Source organism: Mesoplodon bidens (assembly GCF_964165515.1).
Source record: "Mesoplodon bidens genome assembly, chromosome: 3".
Taxonomy (NCBI): domain Eukaryota; kingdom Metazoa; phylum Chordata; class Mammalia; order Artiodactyla; family Ziphiidae; genus Mesoplodon; species Mesoplodon bidens.
The window spans coordinates 46,472,929-46,487,382 of record NC_138178.1 but is presented as its reverse complement, the minus strand read 5'-3'; the positions used below and the strand labels follow the sequence as shown (position 1 = coordinate 46,487,382).

The following is a 14,454-nucleotide window of genomic DNA, read 5'->3' as shown; positions in this document are numbered from 1 at the left end:
CCTCAATTAAACCGTCAGCAGACCAGCAGGGGGAGCTCTCACACCCTGAGACAACAGCAGAACCCCGCGGTGTGAAGGAAGGCTCCTCTTCACTCCTGGCAACAAGTCAGGTAATGAAAAGCCTTTGTTTACTCTAGCCCTCCCAACTTCCTTTTTCCCTCTATAAAAGAGTTCTCCTTGACTTGCTGTGTGCAGACTTGCACGTGGCTCGCCATCGTTGCAGACCCTGAAGTGCAATATTCTGCTGATCCCGAATAAACCCATTTTTTTGCTGGAGAATTATTTATTCTAGGTCAACACTCCCAAACAAGTGAACATCCAAACTAAGAGTACTGAGCTTGGCCTCCTAGGTGAAATCCAGCCTGTGGCTTTTAATTTTACATGCTGCTGGAGTAGAACTGTACAATTTGATATCACTCTAGTCATAATTCTACAAACACTGAAGAATAATACCTCTTAAGAAAGAATTACAGAGTGAACAGTTCTTAGCTCAAACTCTTTTTTCCACCTAAAAAAAAACATATTTTAAGCAGGATCAAAGTTTACCAAAAGTTGATTTTTTTTTCTTTAATGAAGAGACAAATATGAAATGGAAGTCACTTCTAAAGGCGTTGAGGAATGGGTCAGGCCTAATCCATCAAGTTTGCTTCCGAAAGCCTTACTTTTAACCTTTTACTTACTTTAAAACCTAACTTACTTTTAACACATAAGCAAATGCTTTAGAATTCTTTTGGAAAAAGAACATTTTATTTAAAAAGTAAACTTGAAGTCTGAAAATAAGATAACCCTTTCCAGTTATGTATGTATGTACAGTACTTATGTATGTACAGTACTTATGTATGTAACATATGTTCTCTTTTCTTCTATCAATTTTAGTTTTTTTCTGCCTTATCCTTTCACCCTATTTTTTTGTCTCTTTTGTTCAAAAAACAAAAACTTTACTCAGCCAATTAAAAGACACAAGGATTAACAAAGATTCTTCTAGAATTATAATGCAATTATCAGTTTGGGTAAGCAACAGACATAAATTTAACAATTTACTGTGAATTAGAAGCTGGTTGGTACCATCCACTGCAGATGTGACCCTCCTTTTCTAGAAGGTCTACTATCCTAAAGAACCTCTTGGGTCCCCTTTTTATGCTTAAAGTACTAAAAACAGTCTTGAATTCTTTCTCACCAAAAACAATAGAATGTAAATTATAACTATACTGTAGTTTTATTGAAAGCATGCCAAAATCATTCTGTATCTCAATAAATACAATAATGCATGGTGTTCAAAAAGTATAAGTCTATTTGAGAGAACTAGGCAGAGAAAGACATCTAGGTTCTAGTTTCAGATCTAAGAAAACATCTAGCTAAAAATAACATTTAAAAAATTTGAAATGTGGCAATTTTGCTTAAGAGAACAATACAAAATGTTCATTAACTGTTGCAAGACGTTTCTGATTAGAAGATGTTTTAAATTATTAAATGTGGAGAAGAAATACAGAGTACAATTTTGTATATTTTGGGTATAAAAAGATCTAGAGAAACAGATCTTATTAAGAACAATGATAGTATAAATTATAAAATTTTTTAAAAAGTAATACTTTAAAAACTGTACTATACCTTGAATTTGATTTCCTTCCTTTACTTGCAGAGTGTAATTTGTTTTGAACTTTGTTTATTGGATCAAAGTTTTTGGTCTTTGGCTACATGAAAAGAATTTAAACAATTAATTAATTAGACTCTAATCACTTGCCAAGGAAGGCAACTGTGTAATACACAGAATTGCTAGATTGCTACATAGAAGAATTCCTATTTTCAGAGAATTAATCAAATTATATTTTAAGGAATCCAAAATTGTATACCTGGAAAAGACCTAGTTATTACTAGGACAAAGAGATTTAAAGACAAGAAAGTGAGTCCCAAAGATTCAAGGATATTCAACTAGTTAGCGGAATGTTAAACTGGATGTTCTGATTCACAGAATTTAATTCTCCTCACCGATTATTCTTCAGATAGGCCTCCATGTATACTATTCCTTAGGTCTAGATTCCCATGGGTAGGGAATTTGTACATCCCAGTGTGCCCAGCACCTAGAATAGTGATCTCTACACACTGTAAATATTTAAATGAATGAATAAACCTTCCCAATCACCTTCTTTGTATATGAATACTTTTCTTTTTCAGATCTTCTATCTAGTAAATTTGGGCTTCGGAGAGAAAACTTAATTTCACTTAGAATTTTTCCAATGTATCTCCAAATTGTTCAGTGAAGTTATGAGACAAAAAAGGACTCAATTCATTTTATGAGCAACATTTCATAAAGACATCCCTTCTGAATATCAAGGCTAATATTCTATTTCTAGCTGTTACTGGAAGGCATGCCGCGGGCCCTAGGACCTGTTCCCTTCAAACTAGTGGGAGGCTGGTGGGACTGGTTGCCTCTACCCCATAGGCCAGTGCACTGTCACAGGTAGAGGCAACCAGGGGTGGGGGAAGGGTGCCCAGCCAGAATCAGCTGGAGTGCACTGGGTGAGCATCTTGGGTCTTGTAGACGACAGGCAAGCCCGGCAAATACGAAAGCATCTTCCAGGGCAGCGCAGGAAGCAGGCAGGTTGGGGCTGAAGTGCCCACAAGGGGAGCATGGAGAAGCCCAAGGAAAGGGGGTTAGGAAGGAGGGAGAGGAAGCCACTTGTGGGGTAGTGGGGATGCACACCCAGCTTCGTGAGCCCAAGGGGTGGGGTGCTTCTGGGGTTTGGGTTTCTTTTTCAGAGGGGCCGAGGCTGGCAGAGCTGGCCTGGGGAGCTCTTTGGGGGAGAGCCTGCCTGCCCACCTCATCCTTCTTTCCAGAAATGTTGCAGGAGTGACATGTGCCAGCTGCCCACTCACAGGCAGGGGTCCTGGAGTTCTTGTGACTCAGTAAAAGCATTTTAAAGAAAACACCCCCTACCCTACCTGCAATAAACACAATAAAAGTGAGAATAATAAATACAAAAAAAGAGAGAAAAATCTAAAAAACAACCTAAATTCTACAGAATATAATCACGTTCACAAAAAGTTTGATTTCATACCTTAGTGTCTGAACGTAAATGAACTGTCCCTTCAGACAATAATGGACATCTACAGATAAAAAGTAAACACCATATATTAATAATAAATGATACTAAACCGAGACATATTAAAACTAATTGTTAATAATTAATTGTAGTTTGGATCTCAGTGAAATTACATACCATCTGTATGTCCTTAGGCAATCTACTGAACTTCTCTAAGCTTCAGTTTCCTCATTTTTTAAAATGAGGACAGTAATATTTATTTCAAAATAATACTTTGAGAATTAAATGAGATAAAATAGGTAAAAGGTTTACATTGTGTCTGACTGGTATAAGCCCCCAATTATTAGTATTTTATAACTTACCTTATTCTTCAAATTATAGATTTCTAATACTTACACGTAAAAAGATATTATATAATAACAGATCTACATACACTATCCAAGAAAAATGGCATTTTCCCGATTTCAAGCTATTATACAAAGCTATAGTAATCAAAACAGTATGGTATCGGCATGAAAACAGACACATAGATCAATGGAGCAGAATACAGAGCCCAGAAATAAACTCACTCATATAAGCTCAATTAATTTATGACAAAGGAGCCAAGAATATACAAAGGGGAAAGGATAGTTTCTTCAATAAATGGTGCTGGGAAAAATGGACAGCCACATGTAAAAAAAAGAAAATGGACTGTTATCTTACATCATACACAAAAGTAAACTCAAATGGATTAAACATTTGAATGTAAAACCTGAAACCATAAAGCTCCTAAAAGAAAAATATAGGTGGCTAGCTCCTCGACATCAGTCTTAGTGATTATTTTTTAGGATTTGACACCAAAACCAAAGGCAACAAAAGCAAAAATAAACACATGGGACTACATCAAACTAAAAAGCTTCTGCACAGCAAAGGAAAGCATCAACAAGACTAAAGGTAATTTACTGAATGGGACAAAATATTTGCAAATCATGTATCTGATAAAGGGTTACTATTAAAAATATATTTTAAAAATCTCATAAAAGTCAATTAAAAAAACCCAACAAACAATTGGATTTAAAAATGGGCAAAAGTGGAACAGACATTTTCCCAAGAGGACAAATAGATTGCCAACAGATGCACGAGAAGAAGCTCAACATCACTAATCATCAGGGAAATGTAAATCAAAACCACAATGAGCTATCACCTCACACCTGTAAGAATGGCCATTATCAAAAGATAAGAGATAACAAATGCTGGCAAGGCTGTGGAGAAAAGGGAACCCTTGCACACTGTTGGCGGGAACATAATTTGGTACATCTTCTATGGAAAACAGTATGGAGGTTCCTCAAAAATTAAAAACAGAGGGGGGAGGAGTCAAGACGGTGGTGTGGAAAGATGCAAAGTTAGCATCTCCCCACAAATAGGGTGCCTGCCGGCTGCTGGTGGGGGACTCTGACCCCCGAGGAGATGGGAGGAACCCCGGAGTGAACTGGTAGGATGTAGGGGGACTGAGGTGGGAGGAGAAGTGGAGGCCAGACAAGATCGGTGGCCCTGAGGGCAGGGAGATCACGAGAGGCAGGTGGGAGGGACTCTCCGGGAAGAGGAAGAGTGGGAGAGGACTGGAGGGCAATAACCTGGCCCACTCAGGCCAGGGAGTCTACTGAGCTCCCAGGCCAATCCCCTGCCCTCCAAGCCCCCTCCAGGCTGCGTGGGTCCTTGTGGGCATAGGAGGAAGGCCAGGGAGATCAGGAGAGGCAGGTGGGAGGGGCGCTGCGGGAGGCACCCTGCAGGAGGAGGAGAGGAGCTGATGGCATTTGCCCCACCCACTTGGGCCCAGGACGCCTGCTGAGCTCCCAGGCCAATCCTTGGCCCTCCAAAGCCCCCCTCCAGGTCACGTGGGTCCTTAGGGGCATAGGAAGGAGGCCAAGGGGAGAACAGGAGAGGCAGGTGGGAGGGGCCCTCCAGGAGGAGCAGAGGGCGACTGCCCCGCCCGCTTGGGCATGGGAAGCCTGCTGAGATCCCAGTCTGGCCCCCTGCCCTCCAAGGCTCCCCCTTCCCCGCCCCGCCACATTGGTCCTGGGGGCATAGGAGGGAGGCCGGGGAGATCAGGAGAGGCAGGTAGGAGGGGCCCTCCCAGACCCCAGACCGGAGGAGCAGGAGAGGAGAGGAGAGGAGGGTGTTTGGGCTGCTCAATCGAGCCCAGGAAGCCTGCTAGGCTCCCAGATGAGGTACCCTGCCCTCTGAGACCAGGGGTGGAGGTCATGCCTGGGTCCCTTCTGTTCCTTGAACCTAAGCCACCCTCCCAGCCCCCAGGGCCTTTTCCAGCCCTGTGGGTCCTGAGCACAGGCTCTGCCCACTGCCCAAACCTTACCCTTGCTTAGGCCCTGCTCTCCACAGGCAAGGCCTTCCCCCCGACCTTTTTTTTTTTTCTTTTCCCTCCTCCTCTTTTTACTATTGTGGTACTGATGTACCTTCTGGTTGTTGATTCATCTATATATATATATTTTTATATTCTTCCTAACATATCTGTTAGTTTCCTAGTCTGATTTTTTGACTTCGTTATTGTTCTTCTTTTTCTTTTCTGCCCCAGGTGGCTTGTGGGATCTTGGTTCATGAACCTGGGGTCAGGCCGAAGCTCCTGCGGTGGGAGCTCTGAGTCCAAACCACTGCACACTAACAGAGAACCTCAGACCCCAGGGAACACTGATCCGAGTGAGGTCTCTTGGAGTTCATCATCTCAGCATCAAGACCCAGCTCTACCCAACAGCCTACAAACTCCAGTGTTGGAAGCCTCAGGCCAAACAACCAGTAAGACAGGAACACAATCCCACTCATTAAAAAAAAAAAAAAAAAAGGGACAGAAAAAAATATCACACAGATAAAGGAGCAAGGTGAAAACCTACAAGACCAAAAAAATGAAGAGGAAATAGGCAATCTACATGAAAAAGAATTCAGAGTAATGACAGTAAAGATAACCCAGAATCTCAGAAATAGAATGGAGGCATGGCCTGAGAAAATACAGGAAATGTTTAACAAAGACCCAGAAGAACTAAAGAACAAACAAAGAGAGATGAACAACACGACAACTGAAATGAAAAATACACTAGAAGGAATCAAAAACAGAATAACTGAGGCAGAAGAATGAATAAGTGAGCTGGAATAAAAAATGGTGGAAATAACTGCCGAGGAGCAGAATAAAGAAATAAGAATGAAAACAATGGAAGACAATCTCAGAGACCTCTGGGACAACACTAAACACACCAACATTTGAATTATAGTGGTCCCAGAAGAAGAAGAGAAAAAGAAAGGGTCTCAGAAAATATTTGAAGAGATTATAGTTGAAAAATTCCCAAACATGGAAAAGGAAATAGTCACCCAAGTCCAGGAAGCACAGAGAGTCCCATATAGGATAAACCAAACACATCAAGACACATATTAATCAAACTAACAAATATTAAATTCAACAAAAAATATTAAAACCAACAAGGGGAAAACAAAAAATAACATACAAAGGAATCCCCATAAGGTTATCAGCTGATTTTTCAGCGGAAACTCTGCAGGCCAGAGGGGAGTGGCAGGATATACTTAAGTGATGAAAGAGAAAAACCTATAACCAAGATTACTCTATTCAGCAAGGATCTCATTCAGATTCAATGGAAAAGTCAAAAGCTTTTCAGACAAGCAAAAGCTAAGAGAATTCAGAACCACCAAACCAGCTTTACAACAAACACTAAAGAAACTTCTCTAAGCAAGAACATAAGAGAAGAAAAAGACCCATAAAAACAAACCCAAAACAATTAAGAAAGTGGTAACAGGAACATACATATTGATAATAACCTTCAATGTAAATGGATTAAATGCCCCAACCAAAAGACACAGACTGGCTGAATGGATGCAAAAACAAGATCCATATATATGTTGTCTACAAGAGACCTACTTCAGACCTAGGGACACATACAGGCTGAAAGTGAGGAGGTGGAAAAAGATATTCCATGCAAATGGAAATCAAAAGAAAGTTGGAGTAGCAATTCTCATATCAGACTAAATGGACTTTAAAATAAAGATCATTACAAGAGACAAAGAAGGACACTACATAATGATCAAGGGATCATTCCAAGAAGAAGATACAATAATTGTAAACGTTTATGCACCCAACTTAGGAGCACCTCAATACATAAGGCAAATGCTAACAACCATGAAAGGAGAAATCAACAGTAACATAACAACAGTGGGGGATTTTACACCCACTTATACCAATGGACAGATCATCCAAACAGAAAATAAATAAGGAAACAAAGCTTTAAATGACACAATAGACCAGATAGATCTAATTGATATTTGCAGAACATTGCACACAAAAGCGGCAGAATACACTTTCTTCTCAAGTGCACATGGAACATTCTCCAGGATATATCACATCTTGGGTAACAAATCAAGCCTTGGAAAATTTAAGAAAACTGAAATTGTATCAAGCATCTTTTCTGACCACAATGCTATGAGATTGGAAATCAGTTACAGGAAAAAAACTGTAAAAACTACAAATACATGGAGGCTAAACAGTGCTCTAATAAATACCAAGAGATTACTGAAGAAATCAAAGAAGAAATAAAAAATACATAGAAACAAATGACAACAACAACATGACGACCCATAACCTATGGGACACAGCAAAAGTAGTTCTATGAAGGACGTTGAAAGCAATTCAATCTCACCTCAAGAAACAAGAAAAATCTCAAATAAACAACCTAGCCTACACTTAAAACAACTAGAGAAAGAAGAACAAAGAAAACCTAAAGTCAGTAGAAGGAAAGAAATCATAAAGATCAGAGTAGAAATAAATAAATAGAAATAAAGAAAACAATAGCAAAGATCAATAAAACTAAAAGGTGGTTCTTTGAGAAGGTAAACAAAATTGAGAAAAACTTAGCCAGACTCATCAAGAAAAAAAGGGAGAGGATGCAAATCAATAAAATTAGAAATGAAAAAGGAGAATTCACAACTGACACTGCAGAAATACAAAGAATTATAAAAGACTACTACAAACAACTATATTCCAATAAAATGGACAACCACAAAGAAACAGACAAAATCTTGGAATGGTACAATTTCCCAAGACTGAACCAGGAAGAATTAAACAGACCTATCATAAGTAATGAAATTGAAACTGTAATTAAAAATCTTCCAACAAACAAAAGTCCAGGACCAGATGGCTTCACAGGTGAATTCTATCAAACATTTAGAGAAGGGCTAACACCCATCCTTCTCAAACTCTTCCAAAAAATTGCAGAGGAAGGAACACGACCAAACTCATTCTACAAGGCCACCATCAGTGTGATACCAAAACCAGAAAAAGATGCTACAAAAAAAAGAAAATTACAGACCAGTATCACTGATGTATATAGATGAAAAAATCCTCAACAAAATACTAGCAAACAGAATCCAACAACACATTAAAAGGATCATACACCATGATCAAGTGGGATTTAACCCGGGGATGCAAGGATTCTTCAATATACGCAAATCAATCAATGTGATACACTATATTAACAAATTAAAGAATAAAAACCATATGATCATCTCAATAGATGCAGAAAAAGCTTTTGACAAAATTCAACACCTATTTATGATAAAAACTCTGCAGAAAGTGGGCATAGAGGGAAGCTACCTCAACATAATAAAGGCCATATATGACAAACCCCCAGCAAACATCATTCTCAATGGTGAAAAACTGAAAGCATTTCCTCTAAGATCAAGAACAAGACAAGGATGCCCACTCTCACCACTATTATTCAACATAGTTTTGGAAGTCCTAGCCATGGCAATCAGAGAAAAAAAAGAAGTAAAAGGAATACAAATTGGAAAAGAAGAAGTAAAACTGTCACTATTTTTTGATGACACGATACTATACATAGAAAATCTTAAAGGTGTCACCAGAAAACTACTAGAACTAATCAATAAATCTGGTAAGGTTGCAGGATACAAAATTAATACACAGGGCTTCCCTGCTGGTGCAATGGTTGAGAGTCCGCCTGACAATGCAGGGGACGCGGGTTCGTGCTCCGGTCCAGGAGGATCCCGCATGCTGCGGAGCGGCTGGGCCCATGAGCCATGGCCGCTGGGCCTGCACGTCCGGAGCCTGTGCTCCACAATGAGAGAAGCCACAACAGTGAAAGGCCCGTGTACCGCAAAAAAAAAAAAAAAAAAAAAAAAATTAATACACAGAAATCTCTGGCATTCCTATACACCAACAACAAAAAATCAGAAAGAGAAATTAAGGAAACACTCCCATTTACCAATCAATGCAACAAAAAGAATAAAATACCTAGGAATAAGCCTGCCTAAAGAGGTGAAAGACTTGTACTCAGAAAAGTATAAAACACTGATGAGAGAAATCAAAAATGACATAAACAGATGGAGAAATATACCATGTTCTTGGATTGGAAGAATCAATATTGTGAAAATGACTATACTACTCAAAGCAATGTACAGATTCAATGCAATCCCTATCAAACTACCAATGGCATTCTTCACAGAATTAGAACAAAAAACTTACAGTTTGTATGGAAACACAAAAGACCCCGAATAGCCAAAGCAATCTTGAGAAAGAAAAACGGAGTTGGAGGAATCAGGCTCCCCAACTTCAAACTATACCACAAAGCTACAGTAATCAAGACAGTATATTACTGGCAGAGAAACAGAAATACAAATCAATGGTACAGGATAGAATGCCCAGAGATAAACCCACACACATATGGGCACCTAATTTACGACAAAGGAGGCACGAACATACAATGGAGAAAAGACAGCCCCTTCAATAAGTGGTGCTGGGAAAACTGGACAGCTACATGTAAAAGAATGAAATTAGAACACTACCTAAACACCATACATAAAAATAAACTCCAAACGGATTAAAGACTTAAATATAAGACCAGACACTATAAAACTTTTAGATCAAACCATAGGAAAAACACTCTTTGGCATAAACCACAGCAAGATTTCTTTTGACCCACCTCCTAGAGTAACAGAAATAAAAATCAACAAATGGGACTTAATTAAACCTAAAAGCTTTTGCACAGCAAAGGAAACCATAAACAAAAAGACAACCCTCAGAATGGGAGAAAATACTTGCAAATGAAACAACAGACAAAGGATTAATCTCCAAAATATACAAACAGCTCATGGAGCTCAATATCAAAAAAACAAACCATCTAGTTAAAAAATGGGCAGAAGAACTAAATAGACATTTCATCAAGGAAGACATACAGATGGCCAACAGGCACATGAAAGATGCTCAACATCACTAATTATTAGAAAAATGCAAATGAAAACTACAATGAGGTATCGCCTCACGCTGGTCAGAATGGCCATTATCAAACAAGCTAGAAACAATAAATGCTGGAAAGGGTGTGGTGAAAATGGAACCCTCCTACACTGTTGGTGGGAATGTAAATTGATACAACCACTATGGAAAACAGTATGGAGGTTCCCTAAAAAACTAAAAATGGAGTTTCATTAGGTCCCATTTGTTTATTTTTGTTTTTATTTCCATTTCCCTAGGAGGTGGGTCAAAAAGGACCTTGCTGTGATTTATGTCATAGAGTGTCCTGCCTATGTTTTCCTCTAAGAGTTTGATAGTTTCTGGCCTTACATTTAGGTCTTTAATCCATTTTGAGCTTATTTTTGTGTATGGTGTTAGGGAGTGATCTAATCTCATACTTTTACATGTACCTGTCCAGTTTTCCCAGCACCACTTACTGAAGAGGCTGTCCTTTCTCCACTGTACATTCCTGCCTCCTTTATCAAAGATAAGGTGACCATATGTGCAAGGGACTACCATATGACCCAGCAATCCCACTGCTGGGTATATACCCTGAAAAAAACATAATTCAAAAAGAGACATGCACCACAATGTTCACTGCAGCACTATTTACAGTAGCCAGGACATGGAAACAACCTAAGTGTCCATCGACAGAGGGATGGATAAAGAAGATGTGGCACATATATACAATGGAATATTGCTCAGCCATAAAAAGAAACGAAATTGAGTTATTTGTAGTGAGGTGTATGGACCTAGAGTCTGTCATATAGAGTGAAGTAAGTCAGAAAGAGAAAAACAAATACTGTATGCTAATGCATATATATGGATTTAAAAAAAAATGGTACTGATGAACCTAGTTGCAGGGCAGAAATAAAGAGGCAGACATAGAAAATGGACTTGATGACATGGGGTGGGAGGGCGAAGCTGGGGCTAAGTGAGAGTAGCATTGACATATATACACTACCAGATGTAAAATAGTTGGCTGCTGGGAAGCAGCAGCATAGCACAGGGAGATGGGCTCAGTGCTATGTGATAACCTAGAGTGGTGTGATAGGGAGGATGGGAGGGAGGCTCAAGAGGGAGGGCATATGGGGATACATGTATGCATATGGCTGATTCACTTTGTTGTGCAACAGAAACTAACATGGTATTGTGAAGCAATTATATGCCAATAAAGATCTATTAAAAGAAAAAGGAAAAAATATATTAAAAACAGAACTGTCATATGATCCAGAAATCCCACTTCTGGGTATTTATCTGAAGAAAATGAAAACACTTATTTTTTTATATATATGCACCTCCATGTTCACTGCAACATTATTTACAATAGGCCAGATATGGAAACAACCTAAATGTCCATCAATGGATGAATGAGAAAAGAACATGTGCTTATATATATATATATATGTTTAAGTATTATATAAAATGATATTTATGTATATATAACTATTACTGAGCCATAAAAAAAGAATGAAGTCTTGCCATTTTGACAACATGGATGGACCTCAAGGGCATTATGCTAAGTGAAATAAGTCAGAGAAAGACAAAGACAAATAAGTGATCTCACTTGTACGTGGAATCTAAAAACAGACAAATAAAAACAAGCCTGTAGATACAGAGAACAGATTGATGGTTGCCAGAGGCTGGTTGGTTGGGAGCAGGCGAAATAGGTGAAAGGAGTCAAAGGGTACAAATTTCCAATTATAAAATAAGTAAGTCATGGGGATGTAATGTACAGCATGGAGACTATACTTAATAATGCTAATGGCATATTTGAAAGCTGCTAAAAAAGTAGATCTTAAAAGTTTTCATCACAGGGAAAAAAGATTCTGTAACTATGTATGGTAATGGATAGTAACTATACTTACTGTGGTGATCATTTCACAATATATACAAATACTGAATCACTGTGTTGTACACTTAAAACCAATATAATGTTGTATGTCAAATATACCTTAATTAAAAAAAAACAGAAAACAATCTTAAAGCATTTACCCAGTAAAAAGAAAAAAATTTTAAGGTGTTTGGGAATTTAGGACTTACCTTAAACTGTAATCATCTTCCTCTTCATATGATTTAATTTGTGTTGAAATAGACTGAGATCGTGCTTCTTGTTGATCTCTCTAGTTAAATAAAACAAAGTCATATAGGAAAATAACGCACAAAACTAGGATATATTCAAGTGCCTTTCTGATCATTAATTATTTCAGAGTTGTCCACAATTTCTATAAAATCAAAGCACAGAATTCTAAAAGCTATGGTATCAAAATAAGATCTGTAACAATGTAGTTTCACCCTTTCATTCATTCTTGGTTAAAAGAGTCAGTTCTAAGGCAAAATTTTAAGAATGCCAATGCCTTTATATGGTCTTAGCTGACTCCTGCTTCCCAACTACATTAGAGCTTCCATCTTCTGTAACATGCAAAGGAAATAAGATTCACAAGAAGTAGAAACATAAATCCATTTAATGGATAGAAAAACTTGTCTCAAATCATAAAAACTTCAATGTTAAGACGACCACATACAAATGAAAGTGCTAAAAATGAAGCACTAAGAGTGAAAGCTTTTGGAGAAGATGTATTAATATGAAAGTGAAAAAAACAAAAATTCAACGTGGCAAAAGTTATATCCATTAGAGGACTCTGATCAGAATACATAATGAATCACTCACTCTACTATAATGTTGAATTTCTGAACATTATTTTCAGAAAAATTATTTTCCTGCTCTTCAGACACTGACAAAAACTAAAAGATGTAATGTTTATTTTTTAGTAAAATATTTAATTACAGATGCAACTAGTAAATCTGTAACCATTATCTAAATATTCTCATTCCTAAACTAACAAATAATGATGGATCTAAGACATTAAAATATTGCCTATTCTTCCCTGCCTCCATCAACTCCAACCTGGGGTGGGGGTGGGATTTAAATGAAAGAGAATTATAAATGAATTAGAATAAAAAATTTAAAAAGTTTGAAAGCAGCTACTTTATTCCTCTAAGGAATATTACTATATCCTATCAACTAATATTGGGAATGCTGATACTTAGGGAGGGATGCTTAAAGTAGGAATAACCAATTTGGTAGCCAGAATGGGGCAAATATGCTTACGTTGTCTAGTGATGTAACCTCACTACATTTTTCCTGACTATAAATCTGATTATGGTCTAGCCCTAAGAATCTGAGTTACATCCAACTGCAGAGTTTAAGAAACAGATTACCATCTGAGCATTAATGGTACTTGTTAACCTTTATTCAGCTTCTGTCCAGAGACCAGTTTATTTCTATCCTTACTGAATTACCAGTACTAATTCTATATAGCTACTTGCAAACATTAATCTTAAAACAGTGGGAAATACTATTCAATATTAATGTTCCTATTAATTAGATGACTGGAATATCTAAATGGAAAACACTTTTTCAGTGGCTTTTAGAAAATGTGTGCTGGGCTTCCCTGGTGGCACAGTGGTTAAGAATCTGCCTGCCAACGCAGGGGACGCAGGTTCGAGCCCTGGTCCAGGACATCGATGGCACGTGCCGTGGAACAACTAAGCCCCTGTGCCACAACTACTGAGCCTATGCTCCAGAGCCTATGCTCTGCAACAAGAGAAGCCAGTGCAATGAGAAGCCCACGCACCGCAACGAAGACCCAAGGCAGCCAAAAGTAAATACATTTTTTTAAAAGTGTGCTTATCAAAAACATATACATGCATGTATACACATACTTATGCATATATTGATGTTCAATTTATGATAATTCATTGAGCTGAAAATTTATGCTTTGGGCACTTTTTGTATGTATGTTACACATCAAATTAAAAAGTTAAAAAACTAGCACTTACATGGAATTACTATTAATTGTACATTCACTTACTATTACTTCCTTAGCTTGTCGAACCAGATCAGCCGTTTTTGCCTCTAATTCTGCATTTAAACGCCTAAAAGCAGAAAATAATCATTGTGATAGACTGAAGATTGTAACACAAAAATAAAAGTAATTAAATTTCAATAAGTACAATTTAGCTAATCAATAAATGCCAAAACATACATGACATTTTTATTAGAAAATTAACACAACTATTACAAAGCTTATCTCCAAATCCCCATGATCCTTC

At 37.9% G+C, this 14,454-nt stretch overlaps 1 protein-coding gene across 3 annotated transcripts in view; it reads right to left on the bottom strand.

The window, feature by feature from the left end:
* The window catches only part of TEX9 (testis expressed 9), a 221,453-nt gene that overhangs the window by 53,131 nt on the left and 153,868 nt on the right, over window positions 1–14,454 (bottom strand). For all 3 annotated transcript variants that reach the window (XM_081227396.1, XM_081227395.1, XM_081227397.1), the window contains 4 exons: window positions 14,214–14,277; window positions 12,382–12,461; window positions 3,057–3,105; window positions 1,609–1,691 (listed from right to left, as the gene is read on the bottom strand). In XM_081227396.1, the coding sequence (XP_081083522.1) occupies window positions 1,609–1,691; window positions 3,057–3,105; window positions 12,382–12,461; window positions 14,214–14,277 (276 nt within the window). The remainder of the gene's footprint in view (window positions 1–1,608; window positions 1,692–3,056; window positions 3,106–12,381; window positions 12,462–14,213; window positions 14,278–14,454) is intronic.